This window comes from Corythoichthys intestinalis, chromosome 3 (assembly GCF_030265065.1).
Source record: "Corythoichthys intestinalis isolate RoL2023-P3 chromosome 3, ASM3026506v1, whole genome shotgun sequence".
Taxonomy (NCBI): domain Eukaryota; kingdom Metazoa; phylum Chordata; class Actinopteri; order Syngnathiformes; family Syngnathidae; genus Corythoichthys; species Corythoichthys intestinalis.
This window is the reverse complement of record NC_080397.1, coordinates 54,937,714-54,959,108: the sequence shown is the minus strand read 5'-3', so window position 1 is coordinate 54,959,108 and position 21,395 is coordinate 54,937,714. Positions and strand designations below refer to the sequence as shown.

The 21,395-nt window shown below is 38.7% G+C and overlaps 1 protein-coding gene across 5 annotated transcripts in view; it reads right to left on the bottom strand.

The window, feature by feature from the left end:
• Positions 1–5,725: 5,725 nt before the first annotated feature.
• Positions 5,726–21,395, bottom strand: part of LOC130913099 (mitochondrial import receptor subunit TOM70-like) — a 121,244-nt gene continuing 105,574 nt past the window's right edge. For 4 of the 5 annotated variants that reach the window (XM_057831423.1, XM_057831422.1, XM_057831426.1 and 1 more), the window contains 2 exons: positions 19,769–19,886; positions 5,726–5,882 (listed from right to left, as the gene is read on the bottom strand). In XM_057831423.1, coding sequence (XP_057687406.1) covers positions 5,871–5,882; positions 19,769–19,886 — 130 coding nt within the window. In that variant the 3' untranslated portion in view covers positions 5,726–5,870. The remainder of the gene's footprint in view (positions 5,883–19,768; positions 19,887–21,395) is intronic. The other variant, XM_057831425.1, reaches the window with a different exon arrangement.

Here is a 21,395-nt window from a genome sequence, read left to right as displayed (position 1 = left end):
ATCGTATCGGAAGTGCAAAAACCTGGATCAGGACATCCCTATAATGGATCCCTATGGGAGTGTCGCGACTCTCTTTACAGACAAGTTTCCGAGGTACTTCCGCTTTACTTCCTTGTTTGCCTACCACTTCCGTTTCCGATTTTTTTTACCATTGACTTCAATGGCGCTGGAGTGGCATCACTCACTAAAACCCCTGGAAAACCACGATTTGGAAATACCGCATCCTTCTGCCATCTGGACATGGGAAGACAACATCAAGAAGTGGCCGAGGGTGACCAAAAGTAAAATATTAGCGTATTTTATTAACTCTACGGCAGTCAATGGAAACGCCATCAGAAAGCTCCGAGGCATTCCAGTACTAGTGGCACACCCAAAAAGTTGGTTATTTCCACATTCACGAGCACGAGAATTTTGTCTTCATGAATGCAGATGTAGAACCAAGCCAGTGCCTCAATGCTCCGTACCACAAACCATGGGTGCTCGTAATACCGGAGGGAGGGAGACGTCCAAACAAAGGCTGTCCCGTGGGTCACGGCCGTTTGTGTCTGACACTGTCTTATGGAAGGTATGTTCTCCAAATATATGAAACCTAAAATCTGGCGCATGAAACGACTTGTTGCTTTTATATTATTGATGTATTAATGATATATTATTGATATTGATGATTGTAATTATGACGTTTAACCCTTTAACACCGAACGTATCTGCAGCGACGCATTTACGCATATCGTCTTTGAAGCTTCGTCACGCTGTAATTACGTCACCCACGTGCCGCTGGTTGGTCTCATTTGAAAGTGTCGAAGTTGATGTCCACATCAGTTTTCATTTGAAGTCAATCGACCAAGTAAAACGGGGGATAATGTCGTTTGAGTTTTATAGTTTTATTGTACTCATAAATATGTATTGAAACTCTGCATGGACCATGTATCTATCTCCATATTTCCATAATTTCTTGTCCTTTTTCCGAAAGCAGCACAAAGGACTACATACCCCAAGAGCCGTTGTGATGTCAAGAAGGACGAACCGAATGTGAACATTTTTAATACATTTCCGCGCGAGGTGCCAACTAAGGAAAGGGAGGCATGCGAAACAAGCAACGGCCAGCTGGATTGAGCGAGCGACTTTGAAACCTGCAGAATGAATCTAAAACTAAATTTAGCGCAAGCTAATGCATTATTTCATTAACTCAAGGAAGATGATGAGCCGTATTTGTCGTTGTTTTCCTCAGATGAGTCGACGTCTAGGCGAGTAGAAGTGACAGCAGCGCGCAAACGGCGAAAGAGTAGGTTGTGTGACGTGCGTGACGCAGCTCCATGACCTGTTCAAGAAGCAGCTTTATTTATTATATTTTTGAAAATACTTTTTTTCAATGTTATATATTTTTTTTCTTCACTATAATCGTTTCAATTTTTATATAGATGTGTGTTCGAGAAGCTTGATTGCATGTTCGTATATACTTTTGATAAGGTGATGGGTACAATACCTAACTTCACAAAGAGATATCCTCCAAACCCTTTTTGTGTTGGATGATGTATATAATTTTTTTCCTCACTATTTTGCACTGTATAAAACCTGTTTTGACCATAGTATGTTTAAAGGCCAAAAACGCCTATGACCATACCAGCTGTTTGTGTTGAATTGTCAAACATAAAACTATTCAATCTGATTTTTTTCTATTGAATGTTTATCCAAACAAGTTGAATAAATATTATCAAGTTTCAAAACGGTTGGTCGAGCATGTTTGGTCATCAATGGGACATCAACATTACAAATTTTGAAAAAGGATTTGGGTCGTTTTGGGTCAGTGAAGAAAACAACAGTTTGGACATGAAGTTCAAGGTGTCCTGAAAAAAGGGACCCGACTTAGCCATTGTGAACAATTTTTTCATTGAAATATAAAGGCAACATCAAACTCATGCAAATTTGGTCAAAATAGGCTTAGGTGTTAAAGGGTCAATAATTTTTACTGCAACTACGGCTGCTGCTGTTAGCCTGTTGCTAATCAGTACGTGTTTGATGGCACCGCATAAATCCAAGTTTTTTTTGTTGATTTGTTTACAGCTGGAAAACGCTGTTACGCAAGGGAAGACGACTTGTACGTTGATCGACATATATCGAGACCACGTGCGTTCTACTTTGATGATGGACAGCTCGACTTGCGGGCGATCGAGAGGCAGGGACAGATGGTGGTTCGCCGAGATCCAACTACAAACTTTTTAACTGCAGCATCTGATATGCTATTGGAGCTTTAATTACCGAGGATAGTGGGAGAAAGCCCATCTGAATGCCGCCGAGGGTCTCGTAATGTCGGTCGATATGATAGTTTGGCTTCCTTAAGCCCTGCTGTCTGATAATGCATTCCTCGTATGCTTTACCTTTGTTAATATTTTTCTAATCATTTTATAAATTGTGATTTATTGACCTGTTTTGCACATGCGCTAATCTTAAAAAAAAAAAAAGAAATGGAATCATGTTCTCGAAATGTTTTTTATTGCTAACATTATCTACAATAAAAAAGAATGACATACTGTTTTTTATATATGCAAATAGCTTGTAATATTTCCTTGTAAATCCAACAAAATCCGTGTCAGCCCTTCTGCATTTGGCAAATGTAATATAATGTGTAATTTCATCTCAGTTCCACTGCTTTTATTTAGCAGTTTTAACTTTGACAAAACACTGCTTACTTCAACCGTAATTCATGTAGTTTTTTCTGAACCAGAAGTTCGAGGCAGACATTGTCCAAGATGGCGCCGCCCATATTTCGCTAAGGAAACTTGTCTATAGTCACTTGCCATTTTTTTAAATGTTATTTTACTAACACAATTTTCGAACGCGAATTTTCGAAATAATTGAAACAGACTTTTAATAAAATAAAAATAAATAGCAACAAAACATAAATCAAGCATTTAATTCCTTGTAACATAAAACAATATGGACAAATACATTTCACAGAAAAAAATAATAAAATATTAAAAAAACAAATATTAAACATAAATTAACAAGAACTAATAATGAATGAATAAGAACTAATAATAAGCTCAAGTAAGGCACTAGGTCAGTAGGTTTCCTTTTCTTAAGAAGTCTGCAGCAGGATAGTTGAAATCTCTAAATATTTAAAACCATTCACTTAACACTTTTATTAAAGTCCCCATAACTCATTTTTTTTGTGGAATAATAAAATACAGTGGGGGAGATAAGTATTTAGTCAACCTCTAATTGTGCAAGTTCTCCCACTTGAAAATATTACAGAGGCCTGGAATTGTCAACATGGGTAAACCTCAACCATGAGAGACAGAATGTGGGGGAAAAAAACATAATCACATTGTTTGATTTTTAAAGAATTTATTTGCAAATCATGGTGGAATATAAGTATTTGGTCAATACCAAAAGTTCATCTCAATATTTTGTTATGTACTCTTTGTTGGCAATAATGGAGGCCAAACGTTTTCTGTAACTCTGCACAAGCTTTTCACACACTGCTGCTGGTATTTTGGCCCATTCCTCCATGCAGATGTCCTCTAGGGCAGTGATGTTTTGGGGCTGTCATTGGGCAACACGGACTTTCAACTCCCTCCACAAATTTTCTATGGGGTTGAGATCTGGAGACTGGCTAGGTCACTCCAGAACGTTGAAATGCTTCTTACGAAGCCACTCCTTTGTTGCCCTGGCTGTGTGTTTTAGATCATTGTCATGCTGAAAGACCCAGCCACGTCTCATCTTCAATGCCCTTGCTGATGGAAGGAGATTTTCCCTCAAAATCTCTCGATACATGGCCCCATTCATTCCTGTCCTGGTCCCTTTGCAGAAAAACAGCCCCAAAGCATGATGTTTCCACCCCCATGCTTCACAGTGGGTATGGTGTTTTTCAGATGCAATTCAGTATTCTTTCTCCTCCAATTTGGTTTCATCTGACCATAACATATTCTCCCAGTCCTCTTCTGGATCATCCAAATGCTCTCTAGCGAACCGCAGATGGGCCTTGAAGTGTACTTTCTTCAGCAGGGGGACACATCTGGCAGTCCATGCACATTGTGTTACTGATAGTAGCCTTTGTTACTGTGGTCCCAGCTCGCTGTAGGTTATTCACTAGGTCCCCCCCGTGTGGTTCTGGGATTTTTGCTCACCGTTATCATTGTTCATGTTATCATGTTATGTCATGGTATCATGTTATCATTTTGACGCCACACGGTGAGATCTTGCATGGAGCCCCAGATCGAGGGAGCTTATCAGTGGTCTTGTATGTCTTCCATTTTCTAATAATTGCTCCCACAGTCGATTTCTTTACACCAAGCGTTTTACCTATTGCTGATTCAGTCTTCCCAGCCTGGTCCAGGTCTTAAATTTTGTTTCTGGTGTCCTTCCACAGCTCTTTGGTCTTGGCCATAGTGGAGTTTGGAGTGTGACTGACTCAGGTTGTGTACAGGTATCTTTTATACCGATAATGAGTTAAAACAGGTGCCATTAATACAGTTAACAAGTGGAGCCTCGTTAGAAGTTAGACCTCTTTGACAGCCAGAGATCTTGCTTGTTTGTAGGTGACCGAATACTTATTTTCCACTCTAATTTGGGAATAATTTTTTTAAAAAATGAAACAATGTGATTGTTTTTTCCCCCCCACATTCTGTCTCTCATGGTTGAGGTTTACCCATGTTGAAAATTACAGGCCTCTCTAATCTTTTCAAGTAGGAGAACTTGCAAAATCGGTGGTTGACTAAAAACTTTTTTGCCCCAATGTATATGGAACTAGACGCGAAATGGCTGGCATGGTGGCGATAGAACATGTTTAAAGAACTAGATACGAAATGACAGACTCCCCAGTGTTAGTAAGCAGCCGCCATCTTAAAGCAGTAGACTTCTCAAAAAAGGCTCTTTTGTAGTGAACCTTCAAAATACTCCTAAATGGGCAAAATCTTGACTTGAATCTAACTTTAAATGATAAAACAGTTTTAAAACGTTCATGTCGAAGGTAGACAAGGGAAATAATGCAATAACAGGAGCAATTGTAACCACTCTAACTGTTGATTTACAACATTAAATGGCTACCAAACATAGCCAAGGTTACCATCTAGTGATAGCAATATCCGCAATACCCCTGTGTCTGCTTAAGTTTTGGGTAAAGAATTGGGCTAGGGCCTATTGTCTCAAAACCCTTTCAACTTCAAGTACAAGTACTTAAAAGTACAGCAAACAAATTCTTTGCGCCACCGCACCAACAGCAAGCGTGGTTTGGAGGGGCAAAGTCTGAATGAGGCGTGGTTTGGAGGGGCAAAGTCTGGATGAGGCGTGGTTTGTAGTGTGGCTGCGGCTGCAGTCTGACCTTTCTCCATTATTGTGTTTACGAGATGCGTCAAGAGACGAAAGGTATCGCGGGAGTTTGATTCGGTCAGCGAGGACTAAACACCGGTCGATTGCAATCCAAAGATTTATAATATAGAAGTATCAACATACATTTGGAATTGTTTTATATATACCAAAATGTCCTTGGTTGCCTCGAATTCCAACATATTTAAATACGACAAAAAGTTAGCTTTTTTTTATGCATTTACTAAATCTTTAGCCACAGGTGCTTTTTAACTGAACTAAATTGGTAGTGGTAAAGTACACCATTTAGTAATTTGAACCATCACAGTAGTTGTTTCACACATTATTTAAAAAACATTTTATATCAAGTACATTCCACTGAAAAACAACTCGATACAGTAAAGAAAAAGCACCACATCTCTTTCCAGGAATCATCATCAACTTTATTCAGATTTAAGTTCTATTTTACTTTGGTCACCATATGTATCGATGAAGAATATCAGACGAATTTGTCCGTCAAAATGGAAGTGGCTGTCTTGAAACGTTTCCATTCTTAAAACGACACCCTATCTGCCAGTCTGTCAAATGAGAGAGAGAGAGAGAGAAAAAAGACAGGCTCAGGGAATGATTTTAAAATTAGAAACAAAAACAACGAAAATAGAACTGTACTAGAGATTTTAGTCATGTATGAGCATTAAAAAGGAGGCGTTTGGGTCAGCCTGATAAAGGTTTTTCTCTTATTCAAACAGCGCAGGCGTTGGATTTACATGACAAAGTGTACATGCTGCACAAAAAAAATGGGGAAAAAAAGGGTAATTCAATAACTACGAATTTTTTAAAAAATGTTTTAAGTTAGCTGCTTCTCACATACAGGGCTATTATCCATCAGTCAAGCCCTCTTAGTACAAACACAGACATTACACACTAGGTTCCGTGGTTTTAATTTTCAATTTGGAACCGATATCTGTACGTATTGAATAGGGTTGTGCATCCTTTGGAATTGAACAGTTCCGATTCTGATTCCACTTTTCGATTCCGGTTCCGAACGATTCAGATTCTTTTAAGAGGCGGCGTCAAAAAAAAGAAAAAGAAAAAAAAAAGAGGCAGGGTCAAAAACATTGCACAGTTTATATTAAAGTTCTTCTACTTCTCGATGATTTTTTAAAATTATATGAACTTCTCATTGCTATTTTTGTATATAAATATCAATCTGTAAACTTAAATGTGATGAGGATTTTTTCCACAAGAGTGCACTTTCACAAAGGTGTTCATTTTTCAAAAGCTCACGGAGAAAACATTTACACATATTCTTTTGCCATACATGCACCTTAGCTGGAAGCTACGACCAAGCATTAGTATACAGTGGGGCAAATAAGTATTTAGTCAACCACCAATTGTGCAAGTTCTCCTATTTGAAAAGATAAGAGAGGCCTGTAATTGTCAAGATGGGTAAACCTCAACCATGAGAGACAGAATGTGGAAAAAAAAACAACAGAAAATCACATTGTTTGATTTTTAAAGATTTCCAAATTAGAGTGGAAAATAAGTATTTAGTCACCTACAAACAAGCTAGATTTCTGGCTGTCAAAGAGGTCGAACTTCTAACAAGGTCTAACGAGGCTCCGCTCGTTACCAGTATTAATGGCACCTGTTTTAAGTCATTATCGGTATAAAAGACACCTGTCCACCATCAGTCAGTCACACTCCAAACTCCACTATGGCCAAGACCAAAGAGCTGTCGAAGGACACCAGAGACAAAATTGTAGACCTGCACCAGGCTGGGAAGACAATCTGCAATAGGTAAAACGCTTGGTGTAAAGAAATCAACTGTGGGAGCAATTATTAGAAAATGGAAGACATACAAGACCACTTATCATCTCCCTCGATCTGGGGCTCCATGAAAGATCTCACCCCGTGGCGTCAAAATGATAACAAGAACGGTGAGCTAAAATCCCAGAACCACACGGGGGGACCTAGTGAATGACCTACAGTGAGCTGGGACCACAGTAACAAAGGCTACTGTCAGTAACGCAATGTGCCGCCAGGGACTCAAATCCTGCACTGCCAGATGTGTCCCCCTGCTGAAGAAAGTACACGTCCAGGCCCGTCTGCGGTTCGCGAGAGAGCATTTTGATGATCCAGAAGAGGACTGGGAGAATGTGTTATGGTCAGATGAAACCAAAATAGAACTTTTTGGTCGAAACACAGGTTCTCGTGTTTGGAGGAGAAAGAATACTGAATTGCATCCGAAGAACACCATACCCACTGTGAAGCATGGGGGTGGAAACATCATGCTTTGGGGCTGTTTTTCTGCAAAGGGACCAGGATGACTAATCTGTGGAAAGGAAATAATGAATGGGGCCATGTATCGAGAGATTTTGAGTGAAAATCTCCTTCCATCAGCAAGGGCATTGAAGATGAGACATCGCTGGGTCTTTCAGCACGACAATGATCCCAAACATACAGCCAGGGCAACAAAAGGAGTGGGTTCGTAAGAAGCATTTCAAGGTCCTGGAGTGGCCTAGCCAGTCTCCAGATCTCAACCCCTTAGAAAATCTGTAGAGGGAGTTGAAAGTCCGTGTTGCCCAACGACAGCCCCAAAACATCACTGCTCTAGATCAGATCTGCGTGGAGGAATGGACCAAAATACCAGCAACAGTGTGTGAAAAGCTTGTTACAGAAAACATTTGGCCTCTGTTATTTCCAACAAAGGGTACATAACAAAGTATTGAGATGAACTTTTGGTGTTGACCAAATACTTATTTTCCACCATGATTTGCAAATAAATTCTTTAAAAATCAAACAATGTGCTTTTCTGTTTTTTTTCCCCACATTCTGTCTCTCATGGTTGAGGTTTACCCATGTTGACAATTACAGGCCTCTCCAATTTTTTCAAGTGGGAGGACTTGCACAATTAGTGGTTGACTAAATACTTATTTGCCCCCACTGTAAGTTTGTCTATTGATTATTATTTGATGTAGATGAGGCAAAATAATAAGGTTGCCTTATTTGTAAAACCAATACTGTTGTGTTTACAGACACATGCAATGTTTATGTTGTAACAATACTAGTTAGGCCAGTGAATGGCGCTGTAGGCGTGTGTACGTATAATGCGGAGACGAAGAGATGAGAGCATCCGGCTAGGATGCTATGTGACGTGATGCTATGTGCTTACTGGTATGTGCTTACATTAAAAAAGTAATGGAATGCTTCATATGGCTGCTTCTTTCTAAACAAGCAACACAACAGATTCTAAAACAAAAGATGCTTTTACTACTGTTGATTTTAACGGAGGCGGCAACGCGCTACGTACAGTAGCTGCTTATATAGCTACATTAGCCCGATGTAATATTACTACTTATTCTCGTACTATTCCATCCATCCATCATCTACCACTTAATCTGGGTTAGGGTAACGGGGCAGCAGAAGACATGAGTAATTTATAGTTTTACTTACCGTATTTTTCGGATTTTAAGTCGCAGTTTCTTTCATAGTTTGGCAGAGGGTGCGTCTTATACTCTGGAGTGACTTATTTGTGATTATTTACGGTCGGGTTGGGCCGACTTCTCGCTCGCTAACTTTTTTAAAATAAATATATATTCATATATTTATACTGAAACGATGTACAGATGTTAAATAAAATAATTTGGATAAAACAGGGAAGGCGCTGTGTATGCCTGCGCACATGAACACAGTGGCCTCGCTCTCTTATCAATCTTCCCTTCCCGCGCCGTGGCGCCCTCCGCGAGCATCCTGGTATTTCCTTTTTGATATGGAGCAGCTATAGGAGTGAAAAATAAACTAAAGACAGGGGAATTGAAAAGCAAACAACTGTGGTCGGAGTGGGATATGGAAAGGATTCAAATTGATTGTTGAAAATGCTATACGGAAAATTGTTGGCTTCGCTGAATGTAAACAAATGTGGCGCTCTCATACGAGAAATATAACAAACTTTTCCATTGTTTTTTAGTTGTGTAAATGCATTTATAATGATCATAAAAATATGTAGACTATTTAAACATTGAGAAAACTTTTTCAATTTTTTTCTGCCAACTCGAGATTAAAATGTCAAATCCACTATCCACCTGTTAGAACAGACACGCAAATAGAAAAGATATAAATATTTTTATTGAATATCCGTCTTAGTTTTGTTTAACTGGGATAATTCGTTACAAATGACAGGCTTTAATTTGTTATCATTATACATATAAGCACTGGCATCATCACAAACGTGATCACACAAAACGCAACCACGCATCGCATCCCTGCATTTCCTCCTCCTCCTGAGTCCTCACAAATACAACATAAAATTTTGTTTTTTTGGGGGGCTCGTGCCTACAAATAAAACATAAAATTTTATGTTTTTTCGGGCTCGGGCAAGCAAATCAAGGTAAATGATCGGGCTCGGGCCGCGTCGGGCTTTAAAACCCGTGGACCAGTTGGGTCGGGCTGGATTTTTTAGGCCCGATCTATCTTCTTGCGTCATGTAATGTTAGCATACCATACACCTATTCAGTCTGTTGTGACATGTCTGTTCTTGGTGCTGGATTCTATCAAATAAATTTTCCCCCAAAGTGCGACTTATACTCCGGTGCGACTTATATATGTTTTTTTCCTTTTCATTGTGCAGTTTTTGGCTGGTGCAACTTATACTCAGGTGTGAGGTATAGTCCGAAAAATACGGTACTTGGTTCTTACTGGTTAGAGGACGAGGACCGGCGTAGTGTGTCAAATGCGCGGTACTCAGCTATGCACTTGTCACTTATATTCCATGAAGCCAGAGGTGTTTAATCCTATTGGTTGTGCAGCAACCTTTGCATGATATACAGTGGGGCAAAAAAGTATTTAGTCAGCCACCAATTGTGCCACTTCTCCCACTTCAAAAGATGACAGAGGCCTGTGATTTTCTTTATAGGTGAACCTCAACGATGAGAGACAAAATGAGGGGAAAAAATCCAGAAAATCACTGATTTTTAAAGAATTTATTTGCAAATTATAGTGGAAAGAATTATTTGTTCACTTACAAGCAAGCAAGTTTTCTGGCTCTTACAGAGCTGTAACTTCTTTAAGAGGGTCCTCTGTCCTTCACTCGTTACCTCTATTAATAGCACGTGTTTGAACTCATTCTCAGGACAAAAGACAACTGTCCACAACCTCCACTCCAAACTCCTCTATGGCAAAGACCAAAGAGCTGTCAAAGGACATAAAAGAAACAAAATTCTAGACCTGAATCTTGCTGGGAAGACTTCATCTGCAATAGGTAAGCAATTTGGTGTGAAGAAATCAACTGTGGGAGCAATTATTAGGAAATGGAAAACATCCAAGACCACTGATCATCTGCCTTGATCTTGTCACCCTGTGGGGTCAAAATGATCCCAAGAACAGTGAGCAAAAATCACAGAATCACATGGGGGGAGCTCGTGAATGACCTGGGGAGAGCTGGGACCAAAGTAATAAACGCTACTATCAGTACCACACTCCGCCACCAGGAACTCAAATCCTGTCGTGCCAGATGTGTCTCCCTGCTTAAGCCAGTACACGTCCAGGCCCATCTGAAGATTGCTAAAGAGCATTTGGGTGAACCAGAAGAGGACTGGGAGAATGTCATTTAGTCAGATGAAACAAAACATTTTGGTAGAAACTAGGCTTGTCAAACGATTCAAAATTTTAATCGAGTTAATTACAGCTTAAAAATTAATTAATCGCAATTAATCGCAATTCAAACCATCTATAAAATATGCCATATTTTTCTGTAAATTATTGTTGGAATGGAAAGATAAGACACAAAATGGATATATACATTCAAAATACAGTACATAAGGACTATTTGTTTATTATAACAGTAAATCAACAAGATGGCATTAACATTATTAACATTCTGTTAAAGCGATCCATGGATAGAAAGACTTGTAATTCTTAAAAGAAAAATCTTAGTACAAGTTATAGATATTTTATATTAAAACCTCTATTAATGTTTTCGTTTTAATAAAATTTTCAATCAAAAAATAAACTAGTAGCCCGCCATTGTTGATGTCAATAATTACTTACACAATGCGCAAGGGTGCTGAAGCCTGTAGAATCAGTCGCACCCAAGCGCCAGCAGAGGGCGGCAAAACTCCATAAAACACAATTAACAAGCACTTCACTGTGCTGTCATTTAACTCTGTCTGGGCAGGGGGAGTGCGTTAATTGCGTCAAATATTTTAACGTGATTAATTTAAAAAATTAACGCCCGTTAACGCGATAATTTGGACAGCCCTAGTAGAAACACAACTTCTCGTGTTTGAGGGTGAAAGAATGCTGAATTGTATCCATACCTACTGTGAAGCATGGGAGTGGAAACATCATGCTTTATCACATTTTTTCTCCAAAGGGACCAGGACACCTGATTCGTGTAAAGGAAAGGATAAATGGGGCCATGTATTGTGATTTTGAGTGAAAACCTCCTTCCATCAGCAAGGGCATTGAAGATGAAACGTGTCTGAGTCTTTCAGCATGACAATGATCCCAAACCTATTGCCCGGGAAACAAAGAGTAGCTTCTTAAGAAGCATTTCAAGGTCCTGGAGTGGCCTAGCGGATCTCCAGAGCTCACCCATGTATGAAATCTTTGGGAGGAGTTGAAAGGATGGAGCATGGAGGCATGAGCCAAAATAACTGCAACAGTGTGTGAAAGCCTTTGAAGACCTACAGAAAACGTTTTGACCTCTGTCATTATCAATTAAGGGAATATCACAAAGCATTGAGATGAACTTTTGTTCTTGACCAAATACTTATTTTCCATCATAATTTGCAAAAAAATTCTTTATAAATAAGACGTTATTTTCTGGAATTTTTTTTTCTCATTCTATCTCCCATCATTGAGGTACACCAATGAAGAAAATTACAGGCCTCCGTCATCTTTTTAAGTCTTTTTTGCCTCACTGTAGTTGCACTGAGCTGACTGGTCTTTTTTTTTTTGTGTAAAGTTGACCCAAACTTTTGAGCACCGCCGCCGCACCGTGTACATTGTTGTGATCAAGGTGCAATGCACAAACACGCTTCATGTGGCTTCTTCGTGGTTTTCGGCAGCAATTTTTTTCTGCTCAGTCGGGGCATCGAAACATGGAATCGAAATTTGAAAATTCGAACGGATCCGGGAGCATCGGAGTGTGAGAACCAGTTCCCATCGATGTTCGGTGCCAAACCCTAATATTGAAACTAGGGCTGCAGCTATCGATTATTTTAGCAGTCGATTAATCGATGAACTAGTTGGTTCGAATAATCGAGTAATCGGATAAGGAACATAAAAAAATTAAATTACCTGAGCTGAGCCTCAAACGGTATAAAAAATTTAAAAAATGGGGATGTATGTACAACAAAAGAACAAAAATAACAAAAGTCCGCTAGCTTAAATGCTATAAAATGCTTTTTAAAAAAAAATTTTTTTTTAATACAAATGCTTCAGACACATATCCCTACAAAAAAAAACGGCTAAATATACCAAGAAACTACTTCACAAATGCATAAAAAAAACATCAGCCCAAACAAAATCTTAGCATTTATGTTGGTCTTAACAGGGAGCAGCTGGATTCAGCCACATGAAATCAAGCAGACTAGAGGGCAGTGTATCCACCCAAATCAATAAAACTAAATGCAAACACTTTCAAAACAAACCAATACATTGCCACACAATAAAACGAATAATCGAAGCAGCAAAATTTAATTCGAATCTTTTTTTCAAATCGAATACTCGAGTTGATCGATTAATCGTTGCAGCACTAATTGAAACTGTACTTGATGCATGAACTTGCTCTTACAGTATTGTCAGTCAACGTCAACAAACAGCCACAAGTCCTCTTTTCATCATAGTAATTGTCATTTGGACAAGCTTACAGTGTCATTCCTGTGCATGTAACAATGTGAAAAGAACTAAGCATTCCAAACCCTTTTTGAAATACAACGTAAACACGATGCTTTATATGGCGGAAAACACGGACTTGAAAGTAGGCCTGAACGATATTGGAAAAAAACTATTGCTGCGATTTTTGGGGGGTTTGCGATATATTGCGATATTAAAATATATATTGTATATTTTTTTTTAAAGAAATTTTTACTAGATGACTTAAATAGCTGTTTGGAAAGACTTTGGATGACTCATCATGACCACAGTGTACAGTATTCCATCGTTTTTCGCGGTTAATATGGACCAGAACCCGCCGCGACAAGTGATAAACCGCGTAGTAGTGCACCCCCCCCCCTTTTTGTGTGTGTGTGTGTGTGTGCTCAATGTATTTATTCAGACCTGGCATTGGAAAGAGATACATATCAAAGATACCCCGATCGAACGGCATCCCGAGCGATCGGCATCCGATCACGTCATTTTCAAAGTATCGGAATCGGCAAAAGAATATCGGAGTTTATCGCAATTAACGCATGCGCGGCACGACCCATGCACGCTTTGCTGTTACAGCCTATAATATCGCTGTTTTGCTTAGATACAGTGATAAAAGCCAACGCCAAACAAGTGAAGTACGTGTAAGTATTCACTAAAGCCGTGCAATTAATGAGCACTAGCTTTACAACACTCCCAAAGTGACTATATGTTGTGGGAGTCACTTTGGAGCAGTTGGACAAGGATTGATCATTTTCTTAACCCATGCAACATACACAACGCAGAGAAGATATAGCATTTGCTGCAACCACACACTGTCATGGTGCACCACTTCCACACAGTCATGCCCACTTCCCATCATGCATTTGGGCAAACTATTCAAACACTTCGTTTAGCTCAACAAATACATTAGATGGCAATATTTAGTCACAATATACAAACTCACATTTATCCTTTAAGAATTACAAGTCTTTCTATCAGTGGATCCCTTTCACAGAAAGAATGTTAATAATGTTCATGCCATCTTGTGGATTTATTGTTGTGATAAACAAATACGGTACTTATGTACAGTATGTTGAATGTATAAATCCGTCTTCATCTTTCCATTCCAACAATAATTTACAGAAAAATATGGCATATTTTATAGATGGTTTGAATTGCGATTGATTATGATTAATTTTTAAGCTGTAATTAACTCGATTAAAAATTTTAATCGTTTGACACCCCTAATATTTTTTAATTAAATCGTTTTCTAATTGTATTTAATGTTACAGACAAAATGTCTTACACTCATCCAGAGTCTTTTGGTTTAAAGATTGGTTCATAATAACAACAAACATCCTCCCCTGCCATTTATTGTTGCACTCACTAAGTGTGGCACCGAAAAAAACTAGGAACATTGTCAGCATTGTCATGTTGGACAATAAAAAAAAGATACTTGGAGCAATTGAATTAAGTTTTATTCATTTTTTTTCTTAATGCATTGCCAAAATGTATATGATCGGGAAAAATTATCGGGAATGCTTGGAATTGAATCAGGAGCAAAAAAAGCAATCTGATCGGGAAATATTGGGATCGGCAGATACTCAACTAAAACGATCGGATCGGGAGCAAAAAAACATGATCGGAACAACCCTAATACATATAAGACATGTTTTTTCTCACTTTTTTCCCCCCAAATTATGATTTTGAAAATTTTTTTTTTTTTTTAACAAACGCTTTTTAAGCACTTCAAATGTAATAATTATAATCTGTTTTAAACATAACTGTCCCACTGAATCATTTTTAAACAAGAATAAAGTACTGTAGTAGAAAAATGCTTGGCTTGATTAAATGCTTCTTTTTACCTAACATGGCTGTGACTCTTGGAGTGACATGTAGAAATTACAAACTCCTCATAATCACTTCTGGCGTTTATTTAAATGTCTCGAAGTCTCCACATTCTCCCCCCACAGACACACACATTCATTCCAACCCGTGCTTCCTTGCAGAAACTGTTTAACAAGTTAAACGATGATTGACAGATTGCTGCCCGGCTTCTTTGGCCAGATCAAAGCCATCGTTAACTTTAACAAGAAAATTTTTGAACAGGAGGGCATTTAAAAAAAAAACAACATTTTTTTTTTTTAAAACAGCAAAACCATAATTATAGACGCCATGATTTTAACGAGATATTATCGTGTACTTACCTTGTTTCGATCCAAAAACTTCATGTAGCATGTGTCATCGAGTGTCAAGACACAGATTCAAATGGCCACAGCCAGATTTTGGGGGGGATTTTAGGGGTGAAACATGGTATTATTACTAGGGTCGCGATGCAGAAATCGCAGACATCAAGGAGTGGTCGAGATGTTCCTTTTTCATATATTGCCCCTTTTAGAATTTTTTTTTTTTTCAAATTTTCTTTGTTTGGCTCGATTATCATCTAACATATTGGGGAAAATTTGACAGTAACAAAAAAAAATAAAATTAAGCCATAGTTATGAGGTATAGATATCCGTGACTTATTTACAGACACCATTTTTTTCATTGTGACGTAATGTTTTAATGTTTAAAATATGCGAGTGAATCATTTTTTTTAACTCTTGTTTTTTTTTTTTTAAAACAAAATATTAGACAACAATTAATGATTCAAAGCTAAAAATGATATTTTGAATAAGATTACTTACGTTTTTATAGCTGGGTTGAAAAAAAAGAGGTTGCACGACATCTGTAAACAGGGGTTTCCAGGGAAAATAAAACAAGCAAATTAAAAATAGTTAAGGGGCTTAATGCGCCATGAATCTGCTATTGCAGCATATAGACATATTGTTCTATCAAACAAACAGTTCTTTTGGCTTAAAATACAGCAGTTTATTTTAGGGCTGTCAAAATTATTGCGTTAACGGGCGTTAATTTTTTTTTTTTTAAATTAATCACGTTAAAATATTTGACGCAATTAACGCAGATGCCCCGCTCTGACAGATTTAAATAACGGTGCAGTGAAACGCACACTTGTTAATTGTTTTATGGAGTTTTGCCGCCCTCTGCTGGCGGTTGGGTGCGACTGATTTTATAGGCTTCAGCACCCTAAGCATTGTCTAAGTAATTATTGACATCAACAATGGCGGGCTACTAGTTTTACCTTTTAATTGAAAATTTTACAAATTTCATTAAAACGAAAACATTAAGAGGGGTTTTAATATAAAATTTCTACAACTTGGACTAATATTTTATTTTATTTTTTTTTTAAGAACTAAAAGTCTTTCTATCCATGGATCACTTTAACAGAATGTTAATAATGTTAATGACATCTTGTTGATTTATTGTTATAATAAACAAATACAGTCCTTATGTACGGTATGTTGAATGTATATATCCATCTTGTGTCTTATGTTTCCATTCCAACAATAATTTACAGAAAAATATGGCATATTTTATAGATGGTTTGAATTGCGATTAATTACAATCAATTAATTTTTAAGCTGTAATTAACTCGATTAAAATTTTGAATCGTTTGACAGCCCTAGTTTATTTTAAAGAGGGGTCAAAAGCAGAAACTGCTTCTTCAGTCTTGTCTGTGTTTATTTTCTATTTAAGTTAATCTTTATTTTATCAGGCAGTCTCATTGAGATTAATATCTCTTTTAAGATCTCTTTTTTATCTCTTTTAAGAAACATTCACAAAATACACTAACGAAAACAGTTGCAATAATCAGTAAAAACATCAGACAAAAGAGATTCCAAATCGGCAAGATGAACGATTGACTGTAGTTTAAGAGTAGATTGCAATTTGTTCCACTTAAGAGTAGCATGTTAGCTAAAGCCAACATTAGTGCGTGTGAGTGGAATGCTTAGGGTTAAGTAATTAGATGATCGTGTTTTGTATTTACTGGATTTGAATCACAGGAGAGATGTGAGGTAGTGAGGATGTTTGCATAGAAAAGCCTTATAGATGAATAACATGATGTGGATATTTCTTCTTGACTGTAGTGAAGACCAACCAACGTTTTGATAAAGGGTACAATGATGAGTGCAGAAATTGTCATTGTTGATGAAACGTAGTGCACTGTGATAGACCGGCTTTAATTGATGAAGAGTTGATGGAGCTGCACGACAGTACAGGATGTCCCCAAAATCAAGAACAGAAACAAAAGAGAACACAATGGTTTTTTCGGTTTGAAGTTGACAGACAGCCTTTGATTCTATACAGGAAGCTAAGTTTGAATGTAAATTTACGGATTAGATGATGAATATGAGTTTTGAATGATAAATTACTGTCAATCCAAATTCCTAAGTATTTGTATGAATCAGTGAGAGAAATTTGGGTACCATTTAGGGATTTGATTCCAGGTAGGTCATTGTCGGTAATGGTGGAAGTGGAGAAAACCATGTATTTGTTTCTTTCAGCATTTAAAACTAATCTGTGGTTATGAAGAGATATTTGTAAACAATCAAAAGCAGTCTGTAAATGAGTCAGAGCTCGAGCTGGGGAAGAACCAGGAGGAAAATCGGCAATCATCAGCAAAAAAAGTGGACATTACAACATTGATTAGGAAGAATAATATTATTAATGCATAACGTAAAAAGGAGTGGTCCAAGGACACCTGCGGCACCCCATTTTTAATAGTAAGTGGACTTGATTGAACACCGTCAGCAGCAAGAGTTTGTATTCTGTCCGTAAGGTAGGACTTAAACCACTTGAGGGCATTAACATCTAAACCAGTACTTCTCAAATAGTGGGGCGCGCCCCCCTGGGGGGGCGCAGAGCGATGCCAGGGGGGGCGCATGTGACCTCGGGGAACATGCTTTTTTTTTTTTGCCGTACTGGAATAAAGTGTACTTGCACATCCACTCAGTGGGTGGCAGTAGCGCTGTCATTTTCAGAGTGCGGGCAGTATTTTTGAACTAAGGAAGAGCACTCAGCACACAGAAAACCAATATGAGGAGCAGAGGGCCGCCGCCGTTTTCCGACCGGACTCACTCACGCAGCGACCCACTGTCTTCTCCAGTTCTCATGTCTCCGCCCGAGAAGTGCCATTTTCGGCTTGGGATCGTTACGACGACCGCCCTCACCTACGGTTCTCCCTCGGCCGCCGAGAATGCTCTTTTTTCGGGCCGTTTGCCTTTTAATATAGTGGGAAATGAGGAACGACCACTGTTTACTGAGTCAAAAAATGATTATAGCGGAGAGTCTGAAGCCAAATCAATTAAGACGCCACTTAAAGACATTAGACCTCAATCTCATTGATAAGCCGCTTGATTGTTTTTCAGCGAAAACGTGCCGAATATTGCCAATTGCCACAATCGTCCCGCTTTGTCAGTGTTATATCAGTAAACCAGTGAGCACTGTGGTGAATCGCCACAGTATCACAACTGTGAGCAGCGAAAATAAAAACGTTCCTTCAGTCCAAAGACACTTTTTTCTTATTCTATTCAGTTTTGTTTTTTTGGTCAATTTTTTTGGCATATTGTCCTCATTAGTGAATGTTTCTAATCAATTTGAATTTGTTATTTACTGATTTTATTACATTTTATTTTTCTGTATGTAATGGTCAAAAATGTACCTTGAGTGTATTTTTACAGTTTGGATGTGACTTTTTTTTTTTTTTTTTTTTAATTCAGGCAAATTGATGCGCGTCAAGTCTTCTCTGTCACAAACAAAACATTGTTAATAAAGTTATACTTTATTAAAAGTTGATCTATGTTACTTTTTTTCTTTATTTGAAAAAAAAAGGACACAATGTTAGGCAGATGCGTATTTATATTAGTAATTTTATAGACAAATGATACTATTTACAGTGGCGGCAGAGAGTTTTTTTTTTGGGGGGGCGCGAAACATTTACGTCTTCCTTGGGGGGGCGCAACAGAAAATAATTGAGAAGCACTGATCTAAACCAATGGTCTGCAGTTTATGGAGAAGAATTTTATGATCAACGGTATCAAGTGCTTTTGAAAGATCAATGAAAAGAGCAGCACAGAACTGGTTATTATCAAGAAAGGAGACAATGTTATTTAAGACAGAAACTGTAGCTGTAATTGTACTGTGACCTGGGCGAAAAATAGACTGTTGCGGCTGAAGTATGTTAGATGAGTCAATAAAAGAACGTAGTTGAGAATTAATCAAAGATTCAAGAATTTGATATAAAAACGGAAGTTTGGATATTGGACGGTAATTATTGAGGTCAGAGATGTCACCATTTTTATGTAGCGGGAGAACAGTAGCAGTTTTCCAAGAGGTTGGTATGATGCCAGAAAGAAGGGTTTGGTTAAAAATATGAGCTAAATATGGACTGATAAAATGAGCACTTAATTGAAGAAGACATGGATCTAGATGGTCTGCACCAGCATTTTTGGAAGCCTTCCCTTTACTCAAAATTTTAATGATATCAATTCAAGTGAATGAGGATATCTGGTGGGGTTTGGTGAATTAAGACTAATATAATCCATTTTTGGGAGCAAGCTTCATTTTCCGGCATATATTTTCAGAAGGGCTCTTATTCTTTTAAAATTACAACTCTGAATTTTTTTCCCCTTGCTTGAACAAATGGATGCAAAGCTTAACACAGTGACGGTTGGAGAATAACCATCCCTCAGTATGGCGGAGGAGTTACCTGATGTCGTACTTTCTTGAATACCTGTCTGTGGGTGTACGCTTCTTCGCGCTCTATGTAATCGGTGCCCACGTCATTCGCCCTTTCATCCTCGGTGTACATTCTGATTTTGTTACACCTGAAAAGGAACTTATGCTTAGTTATTTCAGGTCAACATAACGTGGGTCATAAGACATCTTGTATTTTATGTGTGCTAGGATCAGACAGTCAACCCGTTCGGGCAGTTTATGGATGAACATGCCTGTTATGGCTGTTTTATTTGTATTCTGTTAACATTTGAAAATGAATGTGCACTAGTGGCTATCCCCAACAATAGATCTGCTCTAAAAATTAACTTTTTACATTGACCACATTGTAACTTTGACATATTACCAGTTGCAAAACTCAAAAGGAAACAGATCACCAACCTTTCTACTTTTCTAATTGCTTTAATGTTATTTCATATACTAGTCCTTCACAAAAAATTAGCATATTGTGATAAAGTTCATTTTTTTCTGTAATGTACTGATAAACATTAGACTTTCATATATTTTAGATTCATTACACACAACTGAAGCAGTTCAAGCCTTTTATTGTTTCAATATTGATGATTTTGGCAAAAAAGTCGAGAAAAAACAAAAATCCCCATCTCAAAATATTTGCATATCATGAAAAGGTACTCTAAAGAAGCTACTAACCTAATCATCTGAATCAACGAATTAACTCAAAACCCGTGCAAAAGATTCCTGAAGCTTTTATTTTATTTTTTTCAATTTATTTTATTTTTTTAACCTGTCCTGTTCAGCTGTTTGACACTGAGAATAGAAGTCTAAGTGCCCGGATAGTCTGAACAGTTTTAATGTTTCACATTGAGAGTCTGACATGCTCCCGTTGTGATCATTCAACAATACATACCTCGTTTATTATGACAAAGCAGCGAACAGGAAGGGGTTATGGGGGAACAGAAGAAAAGAAACACAAGGAAAGAAAAAAAACTACAACAAAAAATACATATAACATCTAGACCAATTACTAATATGTTGGTGCTATCGTCAGCTAGATGTATTTCCGGTTGACACCATGTGGGGGGCCTGTTGACCAGGGAAAGAGGGGGACAAGGGTGGGGGAGTCTATAAGCTATAGGGATAGAGTGTACACAAATCAGCTCTGTGAACTAGAACCCAGTAATCGTGTAAATCCCTTGTGAGTGTAAGCCCGTTGGTGACCAACCCTACGCAGCCCCATCGCCAATCCCGGCACCGGGACCCCCCACCCGAGCGTGCCCTATCACATCCAACCGCACGCAAGCCCCACCAGGCGCGTGACAGACGAGCGGAGACGCCACGCGGGCGCCAACCCAGGGCCACGGCCCCCAGCCCAGGGAGGGAGGGAGGGCGGGCGGGGATCAAGCGCAGCCAATCCCTCCTCCCGCAGCCCAGCAAAGGAGCAATCGTCCCCCCCGGGATTCAGGGTGGTCCCCTGGGCCACCCGCGCACCCATCAACCGGCCTTCAGAGATGGCAGGAGGGGACGCAGCACCAACCCCACGCCTACCTCCACCCCCGCCCGCCCGGGCCACGAGCCACAGCTGCAGCCCCCCAACCGGCACAGCACGCCACGGGACCCCCCCAGCAGTCCACAAAGCCCAG